The sequence below is a fragment of the Strix aluco genome, chromosome 18, assembly GCF_031877795.1.
Source record: "Strix aluco isolate bStrAlu1 chromosome 18, bStrAlu1.hap1, whole genome shotgun sequence".
Taxonomy (NCBI): domain Eukaryota; kingdom Metazoa; phylum Chordata; class Aves; order Strigiformes; family Strigidae; genus Strix; species Strix aluco.
In genome coordinates this window covers 138,184-163,563 of record NC_133948.1, presented here as the reverse complement: position 1 = coordinate 163,563, position 25,380 = coordinate 138,184, and the positions used below count along the sequence as shown (strand labels likewise).

The window sequence follows — 25,380 nt, the reverse complement described above, 5'->3', positions numbered from 1 at the left end:
ATGAAGGGTTAGGAAAGTGGTGCACCCGCACATGCTGTGGAAGAGATGGGGTGAAGAGCTCTGCCAGGGGAAACGGGGAAGGAAGTGCACTGAAGGTGAGTCTGTGGTGTGGCAGTCCCTAACGAACAGGGCAGCACCTGGGTCTTTATCTGGCACCCTGGTTATTGGAGGGGGGCAGGTCTTACAAGCCCCTGAAGCCTACAGGCGCATGAGGAGCTTCCACATCTGCTGGAAGGCATCCTCATTCGTTTGGAACCTGCCTGTTCCTTGTAGCAGGGGAACTTAATTCTGGTTTAATTTCAGGTAACAATATTGTCCTGAAATAAAACTCTTTCGAGGCCTGAGCCAGCATGATGCAGGTGAATACAACTGGATAAATCATAGCTTGAATAGGCAAGCTAGATCCAAGTCCTTGCCTGGGATCATGAAGTCACTGGTCCCACTGAAGATCAGTGCTGTGCCGTGCTCTTCCAGCGGCAGAGGGCATAGTTAGACCAAAGACGTCTATGCAGACAGCAAAAGACAAGGGCTCGGAGGTGTGTGGATACCAACCTGTGTCTGTGTGTGTACACGTATGTATTTGTGTAATATACGTTTATATGTTATTGTGTAAACAGTTTGCCTCCATACATTATTTATTTCCCATCCAGTGATATGCACACGTAAAAAAATCCTTTCCAGTCTCCTCCTCCAGTTTCTTCCTTCTCTCAGAGATTTTCCACGTGGTAATTCCCTGGACTTTCCCCTCCTCTCATGGGTGTTCAAGCACACTGCAATTCAGTCACTTCACAGCCAGCTGAGAAACGAGTCTTACTTCTTTCCAACCCCGTTTCATATGTGAAAACTCCACATTTGGGATGACGGTTGAACTGAAGAGTTTCATTTTGCATTGGACTCTTTGTGGCACAAGGATCACTTACCATCCTCATCTCAAGTACTGTGGGAAAGCCTGGTCAGTCTGAGAAGACAGGCTTGATAATGGAATAGCAACAGGCAGGAGAGAGTTAAGCAGCACCAGCAAGTGCTTCCCAACCAAAGTACATGCCCTTTTTTTCCTTGGTGAACAAAACCTTGGTAATTGCCAGTCATTATATATATGCATTTTATTTGCAGATTAGTTCATTAAACAATTGTTCTTAAAAATAGCACAAAACTTGCCATCTGTGTTTGGCTGATATGCCTGTGTTGAGGGGTCACGTCTGCGTCTCCTTCCTCTCCCTCCCTTCACCCCTGGTTTGCTATTGCTGAATAGTGTTTTGTTTTGTTTTCTCATGTCTTGTTCTGAAGCAAACCGTGAGGTGATTGTGCTTTTAAGAACAAGACATACCTTTACCCTTGCTGTCCCACAGAATACTTGGTGAGCCCGTACTCTGTCTCTTTGAGACAGACAGTTGTGGATTGTTGGCCGAACTTGAATGTGGTATTTAGTTGTGTGCGCACACACGCGCACTATTCTTGTCTCTTCTTTGTTGTGGCTTTTTTTTAATGACTGAATGTCATTAATTTTCTGTCAAAAATTAACATTTTGATATTTGGCAGGGGGAGGTTCTTTTCACTGTTGAGGTTCAATATTTAAGGAGCAAATCTGTGGTAAAATGAGAGTCCTGTGGGCACTATAAGCCTGCGTGGAACCTCCATATGGTAAAACAAGAAAAGCAGGAGCAGACTATTCTTAATGAGACTGTACATTCCGGTAACACTTGGTGTTTCTGTAACACTATCTCATTTTTGCTGTAGCGATATTGGGTACATCTGTTAAATCCTATGACAGCTGTTAGGTAACATTGGTTATTACTTGGGTAGTGTGAAGAGTCCTTAAAAGGATGGCTGTGTTCATACTGTGTGGAGTGAGCCTGGCCTAAGTCTTTGGCCAGGGAGAAAACGGTGTACCTGAAACCAGATACTTTATCTTGCGATGGAAGCACCGTGCTCCTGTGACTTAAACACTTCATAGAAAAGTGTCTCTTTCAGAATAAAGAACACATTTCCCTCATGGGGATTGAAACTGTTGCTTAGGAAACAACAAAAAAAAGGCAATAGTTTCCAGAATAAACAGAAGAGGCCCTGTACCTGAATGGCAAGAAAGGAGAGTGGAGTAACTTCCCCTGTCTAAGGGGACGCCCATCCCCTGTGACAGTAGTGTTTCTAAAAGTAAATGAGGGTTTGAGTCCTGACATGAAAAGCTGGAGAGAGTTTTGATATCTGACACTGGTATTCAGATGTTTACATAAAATGCAGCTGAAGATTTGAGAGAGCGTAGCATTATTTTGTTCAGAAGGAGGAATTAATGAGAGATGCATCTTGCAAGAACGTGGAAACAGCATTAGATGTTGCTGCAATTAGTAGAGAAAACAGTGAAAGAATTGTTATAGTTACTTCTAACAGTTTGAAGACATGTAAACTGAAAACTTCAATTTGCTGTTACCTCAGAAATTGCTTCTCAGAGGGAGAACTTATTTTCTGTATGTAATCATTCTCAGCATTTTCAGCTTGAACGTTCTCTTCACAGCAGACAATCCTGCTGTAATCTGCTGGTGAACTGCAGCAGTTTTTCCCTCCTTTATTCAATGCTTCTCTACACTTTCGCTATACTAGCTGAACTCCTCCTGCAGAAATTCTCTGTATTTATTTCTTTAAAATTATTACTTGCAGCCATTTGCTGCATGCAGGATGACCACGTATAAACACAGCACATATTTCAGTGGTGAGTCATTTCAAGTTTGATTTATTCTGTTTTCTTGTCAGTCTTACTTGGTTCATGTGATAGCCTTTGGATTTACAGTAAGTTGTCCTGAGACTGAAATTCAGAATGCCAAATTTCATCCCAAAGCACAGGTGCTCAGTAGAGTTCAGAATGTACGAGTTGCATTAAATGTATGTGTGTTGGGGGGGGGTGTTGTTACAGAAAAAATTGTGTGGTCTGAAGGTAATTATATTTTTCACTCTGAAGATCTCAAGGTAGCAGAATGGTAAGGTTCATAAATGTATAGAATAATATTCAGGGGAAACTGTCACTGGATTATTATTTCCTTGGAAGATTGTGAAATATCTCTGCTGCGAGGTGTTAAGAACTAGTCAGACCAGTATTTGTCAGGAGTTGTTTATGCAGTTCACCCTTCCTTTGGGCAAAGTGGTGCACTAGAAAAGTCTGTTGGCAGTCCTTCCCACTGCCTGAGAAGGCTTATTAAGCAGAAGATGAAACTGGAATAGCTAGTCATGCTCATTCAGTGACAGCCAAGTGTCTGCCGATGTGTTTGGCCTGTAGTCATACAGGCTGCAGATTCAGTGCAGTTTCCAGGGCTATCAGTGAAAATCTCCCATTTATACTATTGCCAGGGGAACTTGGAATACAGACTTAATTCTTCAGTACCACTGGGTTGTCTGCATGAGCAGTGTGATAGACCTCCTCAACATTGTACTGGCTGCAGAAAATCTGGCAGAAACAAACCCTAAAAAAGAACATGTTAATACTTGATTGAAAAAGCAGATGACATGTTTGATGTTAAATTGGTCCTGAGCGTATATGTACATGAATTTGCAGAATCTGATGAACAGCCTAATACAATTACAAGCTAGAAATGAGATTCAAAGGAGGAAAGTGTATCTTAAAGCAACTGTTTCATCAGCATCTATTCTGCCACAACACTGAGTCTGAGTTACCCTCTTCTCAGTGTTCTTCTATCATATATACCAATGATTACTTTGATTTTTTTTCTATGGTTACAGTGTATAGAAAATTTATTTTTCCCAGAGTGTAAACTAACATCTTTTCTTCCTATAAAATGTTAGCAAGATACAAGCATAATATGCTGTATTAAATAATGCATTTCCTATACATATATAAATATATATATTACTATGATAACATATCACACATATTTTTAAATAACACAGTCTCTATTTCCCCCCAACATAACAATATTAAGACAAAAGTACATATAAAATCATTTAGCCAACAAACTAGTTTTAAAAGTAGATTTTGAATTAGGGAGGCCACTTCTCCAGCTGGCCCCCTTCCACCTGAGGTCCACATATTCTGTAGGCTACTGTAACTGACATGCTGCATACAGTAAGGAGGCAGGCTCACAAACTGCTACGGTGGCAGTGCCAGCACGAGTACTTACTGCCCCTGCTCCGGGGCAGACAACTCTTTTTTTTCCTATGGCTTATTGTCCGCTTAGCTGTGTTAGCTCACCTCTCTGTGCAACCACCCAATAAACAAGATCAGAGACCTCACCTCTGTTAAAAGTAACTCAGGGAAGAAAAAGCGATGGTAATTCTTAACCTGATCAGTTTATTGCACCACCACACAGCTGGTCGTACCAACACAACAGTGAGGATGGGGCCAGAGCAGGGGCTGGAATGTGTGTATATGAGGAGGCAGCTCCTCCTGACGGTTTTGTTGTCAAAACAGTTGCTTTTGAAATTGTGGCCAATGTCACGTTTGCAGCCTGTCCAGCCTGCTGAGGGAACTGCTAGGTGGGAGGTCAGAAGGCCATTCATATACAATTCCAAACAAATTATTCTTCTGCAGCTATTTTGAATTTGTTGAAGAAAATGCTGTAAATATTGACATCTTGAGTGCCCTCCAGCTGTCAGCACTCAGCTGCTAGTGTTGTAGGGGCATTTCTGTATGCTGAATCATGTGGGATTACAACAGTTGTGCATGTCAGACTTTTCTTCATTCTCTCCCCAAACCCTTATAGCAAAGATCATAAAGTGCTGTGTTAATGGATAACATATATGTTGGCCACATACCACCATACCACCGAAGTCTCTGTACTAGGAGTGCGAGTGACCACACCACATTTTGAAAAAATCCACAGCAGAGATCTACCTGCACTTTCTGGTCTCAGGTCTGTATAGTAACAAGCACTATTGAAGGGACCCTGTCCACGCACTTCTATCTATTGCTCTGTTTCCTAGTATTAGGGGTATGTAGAATCAGACAATCTGAAAGGAGAACATAACAATTTCCTCTATACTTTTATCAGTGTGTATATCTGTGCACTGTCCAATACCTTATGCTTAGTCACGTTCATTGTTGCCGTGGCCAGTTAATCTGCTATAACTGCTGTTTTTATGGGTCTTCATACAGAAATTGGACAAGCATTCCCTAAGAAAGGCCCACGAAATGAGATTTTGTTATTTAAAAAATAGTTGAGCTAAGGGACTGATGCAAAAATCTCAGTTTCTAAATTCTCTAGATTTTGCATTAGTGGCATTAGTCTTTTGTTGTTGTTTATAATGGGCTTTCTCTAGTTTTATAGTGAAATTAAGCTCTTTACTGAAGAAGAGAAGCTTAACAGTTCTGTATTTTTTCTTTGTGCAGTAGGTAGAAATCAGTCATGGGGTGCTCCTGATGTTTTTTTCAGTTTATCAGCATTAGCTAACTGCTTTATGAATGTCCCTTTGCCTGTATAACTGCTCAAGAACATTTGATAAGGCAGTTAAACAAAGCTTTGTCCCAATGTACTCGTAACTTAACTCTTAAGGATCTAGCTTTACACTCTGACTCTCTCCTGGTTAATCAGTGAACCAAATTAAGCATGCTTAGGAAGCAAACTAATTTGTATTGCTACAAATCTGTGAGGTAGACTCTCTGCCTACACAGCATGATGCAAAACCTGACTCTTAAAAAGGCAATTTAAAAATTTTTGTTGGGTCTGAAACAGATAATGTTTTTTTGTCCAACCTGAGGACACATAAGAGATAATCAGTGTATTTTACAACTCATCCTGTCTTGGTTTTAGGTGATACTGTAATTATCTTTTCCTGTATCCTCTTCAGCAGCTCATGCAAGAAAGTGCTAGATGTTCCTACGATATTCCATTTTTTTGATATAAACAATGCCATAATTGCTGGCTTAGTAAAGTCTTGTTTCTATAAAGCATTTATTGTGGTATTGTTCAGCTGTCTCTGGCACTCATCTGTGGTATATAAATGGAGCTGGAATTAATTCAGGTAAAAGACTAGATCTACAGTGGCAAGTAAGGCATGATGTTTCACTGTTTAACTCTTAGACACCCTATTTTTTCAAGGAAATCTGTAGACCACATGAAAGGGTTATATGTTGAAAACGGAAGAACAGATACATAATGAATTTAAACTCAGTGACAATTTTCATACTTCTCTTAGTTATCTTCTGTAGATGCATTTAATAGTTGTTCTCTGACTGCAGGTCTGGTATACACAGACCACTGGTTTATGTTTAAACAGATATTTATTCCTCTTCTCTTAACCAGAATTACTGTACTTTAATGGCTCTCACTCAATTTCTTCTAACTTAGTTTGAGGAGCTGCTCACTGAGTAAACTTTTTCAGTCAATTTATCTGACTTCTGTATTGTCAGTTTTCCCTAAATATCTTGCTGAGGCTGAAAGACTCACTGTTGATCCCTGGTGGTGGGAGGAGAAATCTGAGTATCGTAGGTGGACAGATATTCCACTAAAGAGAAAAAGTAGTTAATGCTGTCTGTTGCAATCAAAAAGAAATTATTTCACAGATCAGATCCCCACTGATGTTTTAGTTCTTTGACAACTGAGGGCATTAATCTTAAAAATGCAGTTCAGTTTAATTTTGCAGGCAAGGAGACACTTTTTCTTCTCACAGGTAATTAACAAGGCAACTGTTACGAACGTGTTTAGATGCACAGCCTGGCATGGGTGAGTTGTTAATAGCAGGCTACAACTCTGTAAATCGCTCAGGCTGCTGAGATCAATATCTTTAACTTCAGAGTAAGAATTTGTGTTAGTCAGCCTCACTGTTTAAAAATTCCATGGATTTACAGTTTCTTTGGCCACTTCTTTAAGAAGCCTTAAGCTTATATCCAAAATGAATGTAGGACTTCAAACTGGAGTTACAACAGTTTTTTAAAGGATCACTGTGAATATGAACAAAATTGTCATAATCATCAGTGAATGATGGGTCAGACATAGTCATTTAAAAAGTCTTCATTGCTCATGCAATTGGTAAGCATTACTCCATCAAAACTCACATTTGCAGCTGAAACTCCACAAGGTATTTGCCTCCTGAATGTGATTTGATTTTTGTTTGTACATCTCTGCTTACAGAAACAGAAAATGTATAAACAGCTGAGCACTGGGCAACCAGGCTGATAGTTTCTCAAAGTCTTTGACTCCCATTTGACTGTATAGCACCATTTAGACATGTTTTACAATAAGGCCAATAAGCTCTGGTTGCTGTGGCAGCTGAACAGGTTATCAGTATCTACCTCTGTCTTCAGCCTTGAGAATAAAGGGACTAAAGTAGCCTGATATAATACAGTGGTACAGGAAAGCAGGACACAATAAGTCCTCAACCTGCAGATAATCATTCAATTACTTTGTCAGGGGTACAGGACATTTTGAATCTTACAGGTTTTTACATGTATTTTAAGTGCATTGGTTTAAAGGCAGTAATTAATAGCCCTACAGATTTGATGAGCACCAGATATTTCAAAACTATTGCCGCAATTAAATCTGTTGTCTCTAGTATATCCAAGAGAACAGCAGAGAGGCGAAGTCACTCAAAGGCCTTTGGAAATGGACTTTTTGGAAAACAAGTATGAGATTGGGAGAAAAAAGATTATTCCCAAGTCACCTGGATTTTAAGAAGATCGATTCTTCTAAAATAAAAGACACTTCAGTTTCCCACTAGTGGGTTGCAATCATCTTGTTGACTTCGAAGCTTTTTCTTGAAGATGGATATCGATGTGGATGGCTGGTAAAATATACTCCAGATCTCGCCAGCAGTAGTAACCTCACTGGAATCTTCTGTTTCAGTTGCAGATGGTATCTGATGGGATCTAGGAAACAAGTGTTAATTCACTGTAAGTGTTAAGGTGCCTGGGAAGCTGCTGTTATTAGTATGTCTGCATTACTGGTAATACACTGGTAATGCTAGCAGCTTCCACTACCTCTGTGACACCTTTTCCTTCTACCTGCTGCACAGTTATATAAGTTTTTGGAGCATCTGTTGGTTGTTTCTTGACCAAAGGAAAAGCATTTTGCTGCTAGAATAGTTGCTACCCTAATGAAAGCACTGTCATTAAGAGGTCTGTACATATTCTATTACTAATTGCTATTAATATAAATTAACCTCCTTGTATATTTAAGCCTGTTTGTGGTATGTAAATAAAATATTCAACATTTATAATTTGTTGATAACTCCCCCATTATTTTACCCAATGAGCATCCATCTGGAGGACGCAAAAATTACTTGGTATAAGTGTAGAGAAATATAGTAATAAAATTATGTTGTTCTTAATAGGCAAAAAAAATTATACTGGTTAACTGTCACACCATAATACAGATTTTCATTTCTGTGATTCTTTTTTGAACCATTTTCAGTATTTCAGTAAAAAAAAGTATTAACTAGCCTATATTTAACTTTTTTCCCCAGTTCCCCAATCTGGGATGAGGTTTTATCATAATTTGACCTCTTCCCACCAGTGCTAGATGTCTGATTACATTTTCCTCTTTGCTATATAACATCACTCAGCATGAGAAACCTTTTTATTCCTTAAAATACAAATCTTATTAAAACAAGACCAAAAGAAATATTCTAGCAGCAAATGCTATCCTAACTGACTGGAAAGTTTAAAAATGTGCTTATTTAGTATCTTTTATGAGGATACAAATATGTAATATATAACTTGGTTTTGAATATGACCAATCTGACAGTATCAGAAGGCAGAGAAATGAAGTGTACCAGGTTTGGTACAGAGCTGAGATGTCAATTCTCCGGGGAGAGTTTTGCTTCATACTCACCTCATGGTAATGTGGAGAAATATCTTTGCTATTATGGCTGTAACACTTAGGATGAGCAGTGCTGTGAGACTATATATTGTCCATTCTGTAAAAAAGAGGAGAGGGAGGAAGAAGGAGAGGGGAGAGGAGGAGAGGAGCTCTTAGTACATTCATTTGCTTACAGTTTTTAAAGTAAGAATATTGCACAAAAGAAACACATAGCCTTCTGATTGTTTAGCCAAAACTGTAGTTTGAAGATGCCTTAAACCTTTAAGTATTTTCTGCAAAGACTGGCAGAAACTGTGTAACTGTCAGTCAGAACTGTTTTTTCCCATGCAGGACTGCTCCCTGTAAAATTGGAAGTTGGGAAAATCCAAAGCATATACCAGTAAAATTACCTAAATACTAGCTAGGAAAGGAATCAAAACTGACTCGGATTAAAATTTAAAAGAAGACTAAACAACATACTGGAATATATGCTACCAGTAGTAACTGTTTGCAAGGAGATGGCCTAGTTTTATATCAGTAATTATGTAAGTAATCACCAAGTATGGGGTTTTTTTTCCCTTCTAGAGTCTACTGAGATAGGTGATCAGGATTTGTGGTCTGCTATTTTATTACCTTATACTGAAGTCTCTTAGTCACTGTATTTTACATTTCAATTTAGTTCTGGTTGTACCAGCAAGTCAAGCAGGACTTAAAGAACAGCCTGACACCTAGCAACATTTGAACTATTTAAGAGATGAGGGCTTAAAGGAAGCTGATTTCTAAATTTTTAGATCAACTTTTCATTTGGACTTCCATAATCTTGCAGTGGGAGGCTACAGCATGTTGAGATGGGAAAAGGGATGGCACTAGAATGTAACTGGCATATTTAGTACACTGAACAGCCATGCAAGGACCTTGAATTATTAGAACTGAAAAAAGGCCATCACCTTCAGAAGTCCTGAAGCTCCAAGTAACAAAAAAAGGAAGCATAAGTTCCCTCGCATCCAATGCCCCTTCCTCAAAGCATTGACTGTTCATGATGATTCAACAATATTTTCATAACTGCGTAAAATCCAAGGGTGCACTTTCATCTTAGGTCGGTATGCCCAAGCTAGTTTAACATTAGGCAGCTTAAATGTAGCTGTGGTAACTTGGGCGCTAGCCTGGGCCTAATGCCAGAATGTCTGCCCACAATGCTAGGCATGTTCTGCAACCCGGCTAGTTCGGGTATATGCAGCTCATGTGCAGCCATGTCCTCATGCTTCACGTTTGGAATGCAGACAGCTTCAGGACTACAGAACTCTTAGAGTGTCCACAGTGTGATCAAGGCCCAGCTTCAACGATACATAAGAGCAGATGCCCAGGGTCGTTTAAAGATAGGAGGGACCAGTAGTGAATTCACCAAAAGTACATTTCCAGTCTTCAATTATTTACAAGTCAACAATTTCCTGAATGAAGTGATGTCTTGAAGGTGACTATTTAGACACATGACAGTTCTCGGTGGCATCTCCCCTGCACCCATTAACTTGCTTCATGCTTATCTAGCCCTTTTTGTATTATGGCTGTAGCTTCTGTGAACTGGGATAACTGGGATGCATCCAGCATTCAGGCTCTTCCAGACTCTACAAAAGCTTGCTCTTTTCAGCACCTTTTGCCACCTCTATGGTATGCACTGGTTACTGAAGCTGATTCTAGTAAGGAGGCTGCTCTGACTCACATCTTATTCTCATGTGCTTTCATTCTCAAGGACTCACCACCTTCACACTATTTCTAACTCATTTATGCTGAGAAATGAGTTTTGAAAAGTAATGAGAGCAGCACAGTTAGTGGTAATTAGACTAAATGAAAATTCATCTATTAGTAAGAGGCACAGTGGATCAGATAATGTGGAGGAGGAAGCAAAGGAAATAGTGACTCTAGTTTGTGCCTTGGCAAAATGTTTTTCCTGTTTCCACATTTTCTTGTAATATTACCAGGCATGGAGCTACTCGGATGACTTGGACTGGTTGTGATGACATAAAGTATCTTTGATGACCGGGCTGCATTGATGCTGAGATTTGCTTGTTCATTTATCTTCTCTGAAAGTGTCTGATTCGTTGGAATCTTGTTTTGATGCACATTGTCCTTCACAGCTGAAAACGCAACAGTATGATTACAAGAACAATTTCTTAATAGGTGTAATTGGATTTTGTTTTGTGCTTTTAAACAGACATGTGCTGCTCTCTGGTTTACTTGGAGAACTCCAATAATCAGATTATGTCTGATGCCAGAAAAAGCCTGTACTTCACCAAGTTGGGGTTCTCATAATTTTTCTGGAAGCTAATTGTTCATTTTAACAGTAGGTACAACTCAAGGACTAGAATGTTTTCTCCTAATGACTTTCGATCTGAGTGGAACAGACTGTTGGAAGGAGCCAAGATGAACCAAGATGCAGATGGACTACTGTTTTCTTGGTTTGTTTCAGCTTTGTCATTTTCCAATCTATTTTGACAGGTAGGTATGTATAGGATTGAATTTTTGAAAATTTAAATTTATCTATTTATGACATAGCTGACTGGAATGTTCCAAAATGAGAGAAATTTTAGTGAAGCTTTTACCCACTGAGCAGTGGCAACAAGATAGATGAAACACTTGTAGACATGAAAGTTAAAATATCTGCTCTTTTTTTGCTACTTCAGAAATCTTCTGTGTGAATTAAATGCTTTAATAGCTCATTGAAAGGTAGAAATGGCAAAGTTAGCCTCTTACCTCTATATCTGATAGCAAACCCCTGGGCCTGATTGATTTCATCTGAGAAAAAGTACAAAATGACAAAATCCAAAGAGATGTTAAAGGTGTGGGGAGGCCGGTTCTTGCCATTAAAACGAGCTAGAACATGATAGGTATAGCCGTCCAGCAATTCCACCATATCTGTAGCATCTTTGATTTCAAAAAGGGCAAAGCTGAAGTGGATTTGAGATGCTCCTGGAACTTGTATGGTCCAGTAACAGACTTTGCCTGTGCCGTATGTGTCGGGAAAATCTGGGGAATAGATCACAGCTGTAGCAGAAGTGTAATTCCCTCCACAGGCACCAATAAGGGCTGTGAAAAGGAGAGGGAGAAAAATGAAAAAACAAGGTTATACATTCATTATGCATAGCTTTAGCACTCCATAGATTCTAATACTCAAATGTGACTTGAAGGTACAGACTTGCTACCTGAGCAGGATGCACTGTCTCTCAGATTGGTATTCTTTACCTTTAACAGCACTGGGAGCACAGCTATTCTGTTGCATTGGCTTGAGACACACTGATTGCTCCAAGACCTATGTATCAATCTCGAATACTGCAACTATCCTTTGTCCTTGTAGGTAACCATGTACCCTCTTCTGCATCCGTGAAGGAACAGGATGAAAGCTAAATGACTGATTCAGGGACTTCTACTCCATCCCCATCAGGCAGGCAGGCAAGAGGATCAGTGACTGTAACTCTCACTTGTTCAATTACTGAAATTGCTTCACAGCCTTATCAAATTGAAAAAATGAATCTTCACAGAACAGCTGAGGTTGGAAGGGACCCTTCCCTTGTCTAGTACAATCCCCCTGCTAAAAGCAGAAGACATTGTCTAGTAGCATTTTGAGTCTCCAGGGATGGCAGCTCCACGGCCTCTCTGGGCAATCTCTTTCAGTGTCACCCTCACCATAAAAAAAGTTTTTCCTTATGTTTAAATGGATTTTCCTGTTCTTCAATTTGTGCCTGTTGCTTCTTGTCTATGCATTAGATAACACTGAGAAAGGTCTGGCTTCATCTTTACACCCTCTCATGAGTTATTTATACAAATTGAAAAGTTTCTCAAGGCTAAACAATCCAAGACTCTCAGCCTCTCCTTGTATGAATGATGCTGTAATCCTTTAATCACCTTTATGGCCATTTGCTTGTGCTTTTTGAGCATCCTGTCTTTTGATCTTGTCCAATTAATGTTTGACCTTAAGTAACTTGAAAAAGATCCTGTTATGAATTCCAAAGAAAATATTTTAGATTCAAAACAAGTATGCACCCAGTAAATCTTTATATTCCTTGATAACTATTGAGATTCCCAGTGCAAACTTATTTACCAATTAATCCAGAGAGAAACTCAAATGCCAGTCAACTGACTTGATGCATATCTATATATACACACATATAACTTTTAAAATGTATTGTATATAGGTATATATACATATATGTATTTTTATATATCCCCTAAATACATTTTATTTTTTTTAATGTGTATTTCACAACAAAACTGTTTGGATCAAGAGTTATCGCTCCCCCATATCATAGGCTGGAGGACTGAAGAATCAAAGTAGATTTTTCCTGAAAGATTAATTAAAGCCCTGGAACAGAGGGTTGTGAGAATGGAAATAAAGGAAGTATTTTGAACAAGTGTCTCAATTTTCACAAGCCTCTGAGAAAGAGCTTTAATAAATACAAATCAAAAGGGAGCTGGGGGAACGAGAACAAGAAGTAGCATGTGTCTGCCAGAAAAATCACGTGAAAACATTTCTCTCTTTTTCTGGAGCAAGGCCTGATCACAGCCTGAGCAAACCTCACACTTCAGTGCCGGACTATGAAAGACCTTATAGAGGAACTGAAAGAATATTAAAGAAGAACAGAAAGAATGTGAAAGGCCCCACAGAGGTACTAAGGCCCATAGAGGAATTTGTGTTTGGCACTTACTCCATGCTAACAGAGTAAGTGATTTAATTGAATAGATAGAATTGTTTGAATAGATACAATAGATTGAATTGATAGAATTGAAATTTGTCATTGAGATATCAAATTTCATCTTTGCGAATGGCTTATAGGCATTGTTACATTTGGCTTTGCTGTTTGTAATTACTGAATCACAAGATACTCTTCAAACAATATTAACTAAGAATGCCAATGACTAGTGCTCCACAGATGCCTAACAAAGTACAGCCTTGCCCCATATGGAATGGAAATGCTTTCCTTCTCTCATTTCCTTCTAGAGCCGGCAGAGTTCTGTGTTGTGGATCTGAACCTTACGGCTTTAGGCTGTGATAGCAGCACATAAACACATAAGGTTAACGGTGTGTGTTGGGAGGTGTGTGTGTACAGGGATTGGGGTGAAGGTTCTGAGGATGTGACATAATCTGGAAAAGAAGAATGAGGTAGGCAGGTGTTGCTCATCAGCAAAAGAAAATAGGTGGCAGTTACTAGAGTGACCTCTCTTACCTGGCCATAGCTCTCTCCCTTGCTGTTTACCAGAAAAGACAGTGCAGGTCCTCAGGGTAACATCTTGCTGAGCCCTCGGTCGTTCCAGAAAAGGAAAGCTATAAAGGAAGCCTTTACCCATTGAGGAGTTTGGAGGCCAAGCGCAGAAGGAAACAGAGGATGCTGCAGTGTGAAGCTACATTCTGTCTCAACATTGAAAGCAACATGCAACTCTGGTGCATCTTTTCATATCTTGGGGAGAATCTGGAAGTGAGCAGAGTGACTAATTCCTGTCTCAACTGAAATGTCTTTCTGTCTTGCTAGCTGGGAATCAGAATTTTAGAGTAAGGAGATGGGAAGTTTGCTTGTGTGTTCAGAAGGTGGAAAATTACACTACTTTTAGTTCCAGGAAGTTTATATCTAGATTTAAAAGGTAGCTTCTACATCAGAGGCAGTTAAGATCTGAGAAGCAACAGTATATCGGTGTATACTGTGAACTTTTCCAGTATTCCTGGCTGTACTGGGAGCCTGTATGGCTGCCAGACAACTGGATGCTCATACCATTAACCTGTGAATTTACACAGGTGGCACTGGTATGTATACTGAAAAGAAGAGTAGTAAGGAGGATTTCTACGTATAAATGATGAAATCAACGATGGTAATAATAGCAACCTAACTTGTTTGTACTTTTGCAGTACACTCCTCGGTCTCAATTCTACTACACTGCTTTGTGTTGTGTTAACTGGGTTATAGCAAGTCTCGTCTGGTTTAATAAAAAAACCCAAGTTGGTGTAGACTGAAATTCTGAGGTGCCTCACTTAATCATATATCTACTCTCTGGCAAGATCAGTTCTGAAGGAGTCTTTCTGTGACATGCTGTTTGTGATAGTTGAGTTAGTACTATTTGTGGGGAAGTAAGGGACAATCTTTGGAGCATGAGTCAGCTGCCTGAGCAGGCATCATTTCTTGGAAGAGCTATTTCACATTATTAATGGATGTGAATTTTATGCAGAAATGGAAAGCAGCTCTATCTCTATTTTATACTGAAATTAGGTGTTTTGCTGTTTTGTGTGCAACAGTTCTCATTGCGTTTAAACCCTTTTCCCTAATTTGCTAAACATTTGAGGCCTCTCCTTTGGGAAAAGCTGAGCCTGTTTCAATACTTACTGTCAAAAAGAATGACTCTGCCATCCCCACCACAAGGCTGAGTATGGTCTCCAAAGCAAACACTGTTGCATTCCGTACTGGCTGCCTCCCCGTATCTCCAGTAGTCGGGATTATTTCCACAGAAACAAGCATAACCTGATTCCATGCCTGCAAACTTTGACAACAAAGATGCATGAGGAAGGGAGGGATAATATTTAAAGGAGTGACAGCAGGAGGTTGTATGAGCAAGAAAGCTGGCAGCAGAGTATGTGTGTTTTGGGGAAGTATGATTAGTCAGAGGTCCCATGACAAACTGTTTTTGTTTGAGCTCTCAGAATGCCACTTAAGACTAGTGAGAAAGTTGGAAGGGAGGGCATTTAGGGTACTCTATCGCTCATAACTGCAGTAAGCAAGCATACTTTCTCCTGGCATCCTGGCATTATTCATTGGTCATTTGCCCAGGCTGCTCTGGATGCAGAGGGAGAGCTAGGTCCCCTGGAGTGGGAGTGAGACCTTTGATCTCCTAAAGGTAAAAAAAAAAAAAAGCAGGGAGGAGGAGAAATATGATTGAGAGATCTAGGCATATTGCCATCTTTTGTCTTTGAAACCATTTTGTAAACGTATGTCAAAGAAATCACCTTAAATTGTTGACTTCGGCAGGAACTGATGCATGTTTGGATAGTAAGTTTATTGGAGGTCTCGCTGGTGCCAGTCAAAGGTGGTGGCTCTCCATGGTCCTTGTAACACCCAAGGTTCCCTGGCACTGGCAAGAATAACAGACAACAGTCATTCTAAAGGTGTGCCTGGAAACACCCAAGACACAGACCGCTTTATGCACTACCTGGTTACTAAGCAGCTCTCTCTATGTTCTTGTCTCGATTTTGCAGTATGGAAAATGTTACTCTATACTAGATCCCTGTCATATTTTCTAAGCATGCCAGGAATAAATGACAGGTGGTGAAATAGCATCATATCTTCTTATCTTCTTAGCAATATACCTGCTATACTGTGTAGTTGGTTTCTGTAAGCTGCAGTAATATAGACAAGATAAATACCTGGTTCATTTCTTCTGGTAGACAATTAAAAAAAAAAAAGGCATTAAGTAGGTTCAGAGGTTTTCTGGGTTTTTTGACTACAATCATGCATATTCTAACAATGTAAATTAAACAATGTGATTTCTGTCTGATCTTCAAAACAATGATGTTCTGGAAGTTTTCTAAACAGGATATTTGATGAAGGGAACCTAAACTGTTTTAGGATGGAGTTTGGCAAGTTTTACAGGAGAGACTACATACTTCTGTAGGGGAATTTCCTAATATTTAAAACTTGAACTCTGATATGAAGTCAAAGTATCATATTTTGTGGTATGTACAGGAGATTCAAAATGAGCAATATTACTTTTTAAAAGAAACATATATTTATACTGTACTAATACAACGTTTCAAGGCTCCTTGGTCACTGAGAGGTCAGAGAGTTTTCCCCCTTCAGTGCATAATTTGTCCTGTTTCTGTTTTGTTTTATTTTTGTACTTTTCATCAAAGCACTGGAATTTAGCCATGACTACTACAGGGAGGATGTGGGGTACAATATAGTGCTGTGCCAATGGCATAAAATTATCCCTTGCCTACTTGTCATATCTGCTCACATACTTGGAATTAAATCTATTACCAGCTCTATGGTCAGACAATTTTTATCCCTGTGCCAGATTGACAAGGATTATTTTTTGTCCACCTAGCCTCCACAGCTTTGCATAACATGTGATGCAATCAAAGAACTGTATGAGAGTTTTACTTATTACAGTCATTTGTTATTTCAGTACCTAGTAAACTCTGAACTCTCTCTTGCTATCATCTGTGCCACTGTTTCAGGTTTTTGACTTACCAATAGTTTTTTTTTTTTTTGGGGGGGGGGGGGGGGGGAATGCTGGGTCTGGGGTTTTGCAGCCTCTGATGCCTGATAGCATGTGGACTAGTTGTTTTGGGGCTCCGTTTGAACCAGCCATCTCTTGTACAGGTGGCCCTTTTCTCTATCAGATAACCTCTGTGTTAGTAAACTGCTTCTACATGATTGTAGTTTCACATAAATACAATAGGAATGCAATGATCCTTTTGTACTGAGCAGTCTTGTACAGTAGTCCTGAAAGTATCTCTTCACTGGATTCTGGAAGGCCCATTTCTGGGATTTCTTATACATGTCCATGTGTAGCAGCCATTGAAATAATACCTTGAATTCAGAACTTCTGTTTGTCTAACAAAGATGGTCTTGTCCCTGTTCTTCTGGAATATTATATACTGAGCTTGTAAACTGATGTCAGTCTACTGTTAAAATCTGAATCATCCTGACATCTGGAACAGTTAACAGGTCTGAGAACTTGCTCCCAGACTTAGGCTATGTTGCCTATGGCAGCTTCCTTATTTTGAGGAAGAGGGTTAGCATATTTATTAGTGATCAGCAAATATACTGGCATGTATATGATTACACTCTTAAGGGGGATGATTATAGTCTATAAAGAAGAATTAATGAAGTTGGGAAGAAGATTCAAGTATGTATAATGCTTGAATAATTAGATGAATTATACAATTTCAATTATAAATGCTTGCATGGAGTTATGGCTTTGATATGCCCTGCAGCAACATGCGTGTAAGTACTGAGACTTCAAGTTACAGCTTGGTTTAACATACCTCTGGAAATCCCCATTTGCAGCCCCACCCCAGCTGAGTACAGCTGGGCAGATAACTTTCAGAGTGCTCAGTTTTTTGTACAGCACATGATTTCAATGCCCTGAAAAAGCTTCCTAGTTAACCAACCTAGATCATTCTCCTAGGAGACCTGGGATTTCCTAAAAACTCGTATTATATATATACAATATGTTTTAAAAGTAGCTTTATTGGTGAGATCCTTCAACCTTGTCTCCAGAGGATTAGTACTTCAATACGTTCCATGCTAAGAAACCAGCCTGAGTAATTTGAAAACTTCTTACATTTTGTAACTAAATCAAGCGTATCATTTGGGTACATCCTAAAGCTTAATTAGTCTCTAGCTGAACAGTAAGCAGTAATTTCCATGCCAGTGCCCAATGCTTCAAATTACTTTGATAGCAAATGAACAAAATACCTGAGCCCAAAGATATACGCTCAGCTAAAAGCACTTTAGTAGTCCCACAGCAAATATATGATTAAACACGCTTCTGAACTGTGACAACACACACAAAAAAGTACTCCTGTACGTGCATATATGACTTAGATATGCCAGTTCTTCCTATGGCTACCTGATGGTCTGGTCCTAAACCTGAGACACCCCTGAGTTGCTACTGAAGGGTAATCAGAGTACATAGTATAAGCATAATAGTAGAGGGGAGATCGAGATCACTTGTAATCTGAATTGAAGATGATAGAATTGGCAAACACTGCTTTTATATTGGATCCACAGTAATCACAGATTACTGTTTTTTCAACTATATTTCTAGTATATTACAATAATATGCTTGTCATTCATACTATATTAAACTGAATCAGGATGTATGTACGCATAGGGAGCTACTCAACATAAATCTGAAACAAGATAGTGTACATTTATGTATGTGGAGCAGCTCTGCAGAAAAGGCCCTGGAGGTCCTCGTAGACAGGGAGCTGAACGTGAGCCAGGAGTGTGCCAGGCAGCAGAGAAGGCCAACAGGCCTGTATTAAGATGAGCACTGCCAGAGATCAAGGGAAATGATTGTTCCTCTACTCAGCACTTGTTAGGACCACATCAAGACAACTATGTCCAGTTTTGGGCCCACCAGTGCAAGAAAGACATTAATTGTCTGAAGCAAGTTCAGCAGAGAGCCAAGATGCTTCTCACCCCGTGAGAAGACGGCTGAGGGCTGGGGCTTGTTCAGCCTGCAGAAGAGAAAGCTTTGGCAGCACCCCCCAGCAGCTCTTGTACAGGTTGTCACAACGATGGAGCCAGGGTCTTCACAGTGATGCATTTTGGACAAGAGGTAAGGAGCTTAAGTTGAAACATGAGTTGTTCAGACTGGATATAAGGAAAATCTTTTCACCATGCGGGCAGTCAAGCACGGGAACAAGGGCCCAAAAGGGAGTGCACTCTACGTCCCTGGAGGTTGTCATGGCCTGACCAGATAAATGTAGTCTAATCTGACAAGCTGAATAACTCGGTCTGATCTCAGAGGTGGCTCTGATTTGAGCAGGAGGCTGGACTAGATGACGGCCTGAGGTCCCTTCCAACCTAGGGTATCTTACAACCCTATGTGTATGTATAAAACTATATATATATTCATATGTACATCTATATATAAAGCAACAAAGAAAAGTATTTCTAGACAAGTAGTGACTGTTTAGTTACTTGGCCCTTCAAACATTTCCAACATAATCTTTTGCCTTAATTTGCTCTTAATGTTTAGCCTACTAAAGAAGTTTGGCAAAAATGAGGTAGTCAGTGTTCTGCGATTACTGTCCATGCTAATCAGTGATGTCTTACTGTTACACTGTCTTCACCCATTTCTAACTATTTGTTCTGTTGTGCTTAAAAGGTCACCTCTTTTGTGCAAGCATGCTATTTTTCTTTTAAGCAGCATCTGACATAATGAGGTCCTGGCAAACACCAGAGCTTCTGCATATTACATGTTAAGGCACATGTATTAAAGCATGGAATTAATCTTTTTGAGCTCAAAACCATGTCCCAGCTATGTTCATCTAGCTCTCTTTCAAGAGCCTCCTAGCTTCTTGCAATGGTAGCATGCACCAGTATACTGTCTCAAATTGTGCAAGCTACTCTCTTTGTCCTTGTGTTAAAATGTATACAAGTCAAATCTTACAGAGTGATCAATACAGCTCTGTATAACTTACCTGGCTCTGCCATTTAACACTTTATCAATATTTCAGTCAAATTTATTACATGACATACATGCACGGAGGAAATATGATTCCAATAATGAAATCTGTATATGGTAAGAGACTCATGCTGGCCATAAACATGGAGATGCAATTAAGTGGGACAGCAAGCCTTCCTTTCTTTTACCTTTTAGGAGCATAAGTAGTTATTTCCTTTGAATTTCAACCTAACCTCATTAGCAAAGAGACCAAAAAAGTCAGGAATAGCTGCAATGTTGCAAACAAACCTTCTGAAGCATTCAGTTCTGAATTCTCCATGTGAGATGCACATGTTCTCTCAGGACTCAGTGCTGCCTTCTTGCCTTTTATTTTGCTTATGTTCATTCCAGTCTGCTTAGCAGACAAGCCATTAAGAAGAGGAGAGGAAGAAAAGACTAAGCTTCTACTGTGGTAACTACCACTGTCTTCTGTGATTATGCCCATCCATCCTCATCTAACATTGCTAAATTCTGTATAGCGTGTTTACACATGCAGAATGCCAGAACACATTTCTGAATGAAACATTTAGTGTTACGTATATTAGTGAACGAGACACATGATATAATCATGTGAAATCATCGTCATCATCATAATGAAAACTTCTTAACTGTAGATTCTTAATTATTGTTACAGTGAGTCATTGCATGCAAATCTCTCTAGGCAATCAAGACGCTTCATGTTGTTGGCACTGTAGTGGTATTATGTGGGTATAGTTTATAGGTAAATTATGCTCCAGATACTTGTCTTTTCTAGTAGTAAATATGATTATGGAAAAGAAGCTTATACAAGACAATTTTTTACTTCTCTAAAAATTTCAAGTAAGACTTCTTTACACAATTGCTTTCTTGCTCCATCACAAAATTTAGTTTTGTATTATGCACTTCACAATTCGGTTTTGATGGTCCTATGAGTTAGCATCATGCTTACTGAAAACAGAAAATCTGGTAAATAACAGAAGTTTTTTTTTTACTTGCACAGCTTCATAAACCATGAGGTTTGTATTAAAGACTTGGATGGGCTTGCTATGTACAGTTTGTTCTAAATTGCTGCAATTCCTTTTTCTAGTATCCAGTTTCAGTGCAATGCTTGAAGCAGCTGCTACTGGTCAAAAGGACATTTTGTAAATGTAAGTCTGGATTATCAGTGCAAGTAAGTGTCCAAGTTTAAATCCTCTGCTCCCCACCACAGAGAAAATGAGTGAGGCTGGTTTTAAAAGGATCCTTTGTGTAGAACAAATGGAGTGGAGAGAATTTGCCTTTCAGCTTTTTTACTGGTGCCATATCCAGAGAATTTGTTAACATCTGTGGTCTTTAAAGAAAATGCAAATTCTTTCATTTTAGACCAAAATAAATTTCTTAATTAGGAGGGTCATGTTTCCTAAATAGGACCTGGTATATTAGAAAAATAAGAGTAAGATGTCCTCTGAACAATAAGGGTTGGAGTGTTGAATGATTTTGTGTTATTTAAATTAGACTCCTTAATCTGTATTTAAATCTAGGTAAAAGTCACCTGACTTAAGGTCACACTTATGTGTTTGTTTGCCTAGCCTGAAGAGGTGAATCACTCACATTCACAAAAAAAGAAAACTGTGGACAAAGTAAAAAATCACTTTAGATCCATTTTTCTTTGTTTGGTTTTCTCTTCTTAACTTCAAGGAAGGAATGTACTTCTTCCAATCAAAAGTATACCTACATAAGGACAACTGCTCTGATGCTTAACAGGATACACGTAAGTAAGTTATCCCTTAGAAATAGAGAGTACTTGCACAGAAGTTAGGAAAGTATGTAGAGGCATTAATGATTAGACTTAATAAAATGTGTAGTTATGGTTGCTTGTTAACATGCAAAACTAGAATACCTTTTCTAATATTTAGGCATATTTTAAAGAATGTTGTTCTTAGGAGTTTGTCCTGGAGCATTCAGAAATTAAAATTTTGGAACATGTTGACACAAGTCATGATAAAACCTCCACATTTTGGACAAGGTAGATAATAGAACAGATTAAAATTAAATACTATTAAATACTGGAAGGAAGCTTCAGGTGAATAGCTTGTGAACTATCTGTTAAAAAAAATTCTAACAAAGTCCAGTTTGTGGTTTCACAGCAACGCTAAGTATATGCACCTGCAAGGAACAGAATTCTAGCCCAGAGCTCCCATATACCAAACAAATAGCCACTTTTTCCCTATGTCCTCTCATACTATTTCTTCCAAAGAATTCTGTGTATGATGTGTTATACACATTAAATTAATGCCATCCATTTTACAAGCTAATTGCAAGTGATGGACACATACCTACCTTGTAAAAAAATTAATAATTTCCTATTCATTTTTGTCCTCTGGATTTTAATAAATGAATGACATATCTCTATGGATTCAAAAAGCTAGCAATACTTTGTAAATTCTGAATGATTCTCTGTCTGGTATTATTTGTAAATAATATAATCCAGTAATTCTGAGGTGAGATGAAAAGTATTGCAATGAAGGAATGAGTCAGTAAGCTTGTCATTAACTCTAGAGACCCATTTAAAATATTGCTTAGTCTGCAAATGGAAATAAGCTGATTGGCCTTATCCTAGTTTCTGTATGAAAATCACTACCCACTGTTGTATAACTGCCAATCTCTGTTCAACAGAGATGCAGGCCTAAAAAAACTGCATGATGCTCTTACTTCGGCAGGATGGAATCTCACAGTATTTCCAATATATTCCATCCTCATGCTCTGCAATGTAGCACCATGGGCTGACATCTCCATCAGGGTTCCTGAAAGAGAAAAACAGAGTAAGTGAAAAGTCATCAAATGTTTTCAGAAACCACATAAAAATAAATCTTATTAAGCTTCAGCGTCATCACTATTTTTGCTCTAATACCTATTGACTATTTAACCCATAACTTACATACCAAGAAAAATGCAAAACTGATCAGGAAGTTCAGATAACTTTGGTTATTACAGTACACAGCAAGCATAAAATGCTAGTAATGTCTAAAACATAACTTCTTTTTATTTTAAGTCTGAAATGTGCCAAGCTATTTCTGGACAGTACTGAGAGAGAGGAAGATTTTCAGTCCCACATCCTGCATACAGGTTCCTTAGACTCCTAGACTTGATTTTTGCCTTAGCACAAAATAGCCCAGACTCCAACTTTCTGTATGTATGATGACAAAAACATTTATACGATAAAGTCTTCTGGGAAAGACTGAGGTCTTTTCTTCCCCTTCAGTAAAGCTGAATAAATCTGTTCCAGTGATCTGATCTATTGATGGATGAGAATGGATGCCCTGTAGAGAAGGACTTGGGGGTATTAGCGGATGGAAAACTGCCTGTGAGCCAGCAACATGTGCTCGCAGCCCAGAAAGCCACCCGTGTGCTGGGCTGCACCCAGAGCAGTGTGGGCAGCAGGGCGAGGGGGGGATTCTCCCCCTCTGCTCCGCTCTGGTGAGACCCCCCTGCAGTGCTGGGTCCAGCTCTGGGGGCACCAACAGCAGAAGGACACGGACCTGCTCGAGCGGGGCCAGAGGAGGCCACGAAGATGCTCGGGGGGCTGGAGCACCCCCCTGTGAGGACAGGCTGAGAGAGTTGGGGGGTTCAGCTGGAGAAGGCTCCGGGGAGACCTTAGAGTGGCCTTCCAGGACTGAAAGGGGCTACAGGAAAGGGGGGAGGGACTCTTGATCAGGGGGGAGGTATAGGATGAGTGGGAACAGTTTTAAACTGACAGAGGGGAGATTTAGATGAGATCTAAGGAAGAAATTCTTCCCTGTGAGGGTGGGGAGGCCCTGGCACAGGTTGCCCAGAGAAGCTGTGGCTGCCCCCTCCCTGGAAGGGTTCAAGGCCAGGTTGGCCGGGGCTTTGGGCAACCTGGGCTAGTGGAAGGTGTCCCTGCCTGGGGCAGGGGGGTGGCACTGGGTGGGCTTTAAGGTCCCTTCTAATCTAAACCATTCTATGATTCTATGAGGTAATTCCTTACGTGTACATGATTATTGTTTGCTGTTGTGTAGCATCATTTACAAATGCATACCTAACTAGTCATTAGGTTATATGAAGTTTTTTCTGTGCCCACTTTGAAAAACTATTTACTTTGAAAAGATCAATTTAAGTGAATACATTGTTATTTTGGACAGTCAGGTTGAAATATGACCTTTTCTTGTAACTAGGGCCAACTGCAATCTTTTTATCATCTACTTTGGCATAATTCTATTAATGAGACCCCCCTACACTGAAGACCCCCCTACACAACTCTTTGTGGGAGATCCAATTTTAGAACTGCTGGGGATGTTTTTTGGTCAAGTAACAAAATGCTGAAGATAGCTGGTGAGTTGAGTTCAATTTAGCTAACTGAAATGCTGCTAAGTTAGGCTTTCAAACAGACTAGTAGAAATAGTGGATGAGGAAAGCCTAAGACTAGTGTGCTAGGAATTTAGGTATAATAGCAGAGCTTCCAGTGGCTAAAATCAAGGAAAGCTTGTACTCAAAAGAACACAATTTTCCTTGTTTGCACAGTTACAGGAAATTTTGGGTTTACACCTGCATGACAGAAATCAGATGTCTGTAACTGAATCATGGTAATGGCACTCTACATATAAATGCCTTAAAATGCAAGGAAATTGCAGAGAAATATGATTAATGTCTTTAAAAATCTTTGCCTTGAACCTCAAAAGTGCATACAGTTAGAAAACAATTGAGTGTCTTTCAAAATCTCCAAAAACTTCAGTCTGCTTAATTCTGTTATGGCTGAAATGAGGTTTAGTGGAACATTATGAGGCATTTCCATTTTAACAGGGTGTCTTGCAGTAAACAAAGTATTCCAAGTAAGGACCACCCATGGAGAGATAACATGCTTCTGATTAATGCTTTAAGTGTAAAATTAGATTATTCAAATGTCCCTAAAATTGAACTTCAAAGCAATATATTATGCCTTAAAAAAGCCTTGTGAGGTATGTGATGTCTCAGAGAAGGGAAGATCAACTTGTTCATTGTCACCAAGCAAATGAACGGCAGAGAAAGAGCTAAACCAGTGGTATCTTCAATCACAAGGCTTCAACCAGATTCGCGTGCTAAAGATATGCTCTGAGACTCTTAAAACAGTGACTTTCAAAGCTTTTTTTTGAACAGAATGCAAATTTTAAAAGCATGCATTAGTTAGCATTGTCATTCCATACACCTGTGAGAATATTCCTGGGCCAAGTGATAGAGCCTAAGAAAGGAAATGGCTAACCTTCCAGTCAAACTCCATCTCAAAGGGGATAATCTAACACCTAGCAGACTGATGTTAAAAAGCTGTATTTGGTAATCAAGTAATTTCTCAGGCTTACATACTAGATTATAGGCTTCCTGCTCCTTGTAACACTTGGCAAATTCTCATTTGCTAAGTGAGACTCTAGTAAGGATTACTTGATTATCTGGATAAATATTAGTTTGTTATGTATGTTTT

General features: G+C 39.3%; 1 protein-coding gene across 6 annotated transcripts in view; it reads right to left on the bottom strand.

Moving 5' to 3' along the window:
• Window positions 1-1,088: 1,088 nt before the first annotated feature.
• The window catches only part of KREMEN1 (kringle containing transmembrane protein 1), a 37,303-nt gene continuing 13,011 nt past the window's right edge, over window positions 1,089-25,380 (bottom strand). For 2 of the 6 annotated variants that reach the window (XM_074844226.1, XM_074844219.1), the window contains 7 exons: window positions 22,623-22,714; window positions 15,718-15,842; window positions 15,101-15,254; window positions 11,487-11,819; window positions 10,712-10,870; window positions 8,772-8,856; window positions 3,721-7,807 (listed from right to left, as the gene is read on the bottom strand). In XM_074844226.1, coding sequence (XP_074700327.1) covers window positions 7,645-7,807; window positions 8,772-8,856; window positions 10,712-10,870; window positions 11,487-11,819; window positions 15,101-15,254; window positions 15,718-15,842; window positions 22,623-22,714 — 1,111 coding nt within the window. In that variant the 3' untranslated portion in view covers window positions 3,721-7,644. Of the gene's footprint in view, window positions 3,450-3,720; window positions 7,808-8,771; window positions 8,857-10,711; window positions 10,871-11,486; window positions 11,820-15,100; window positions 15,255-15,717; window positions 15,843-22,622; window positions 22,715-25,380 lie in introns of those variants that run through there. The other 4 variants (XM_074844223.1, XM_074844222.1, XM_074844224.1 and 1 more) reach the window with 4 other exon arrangements.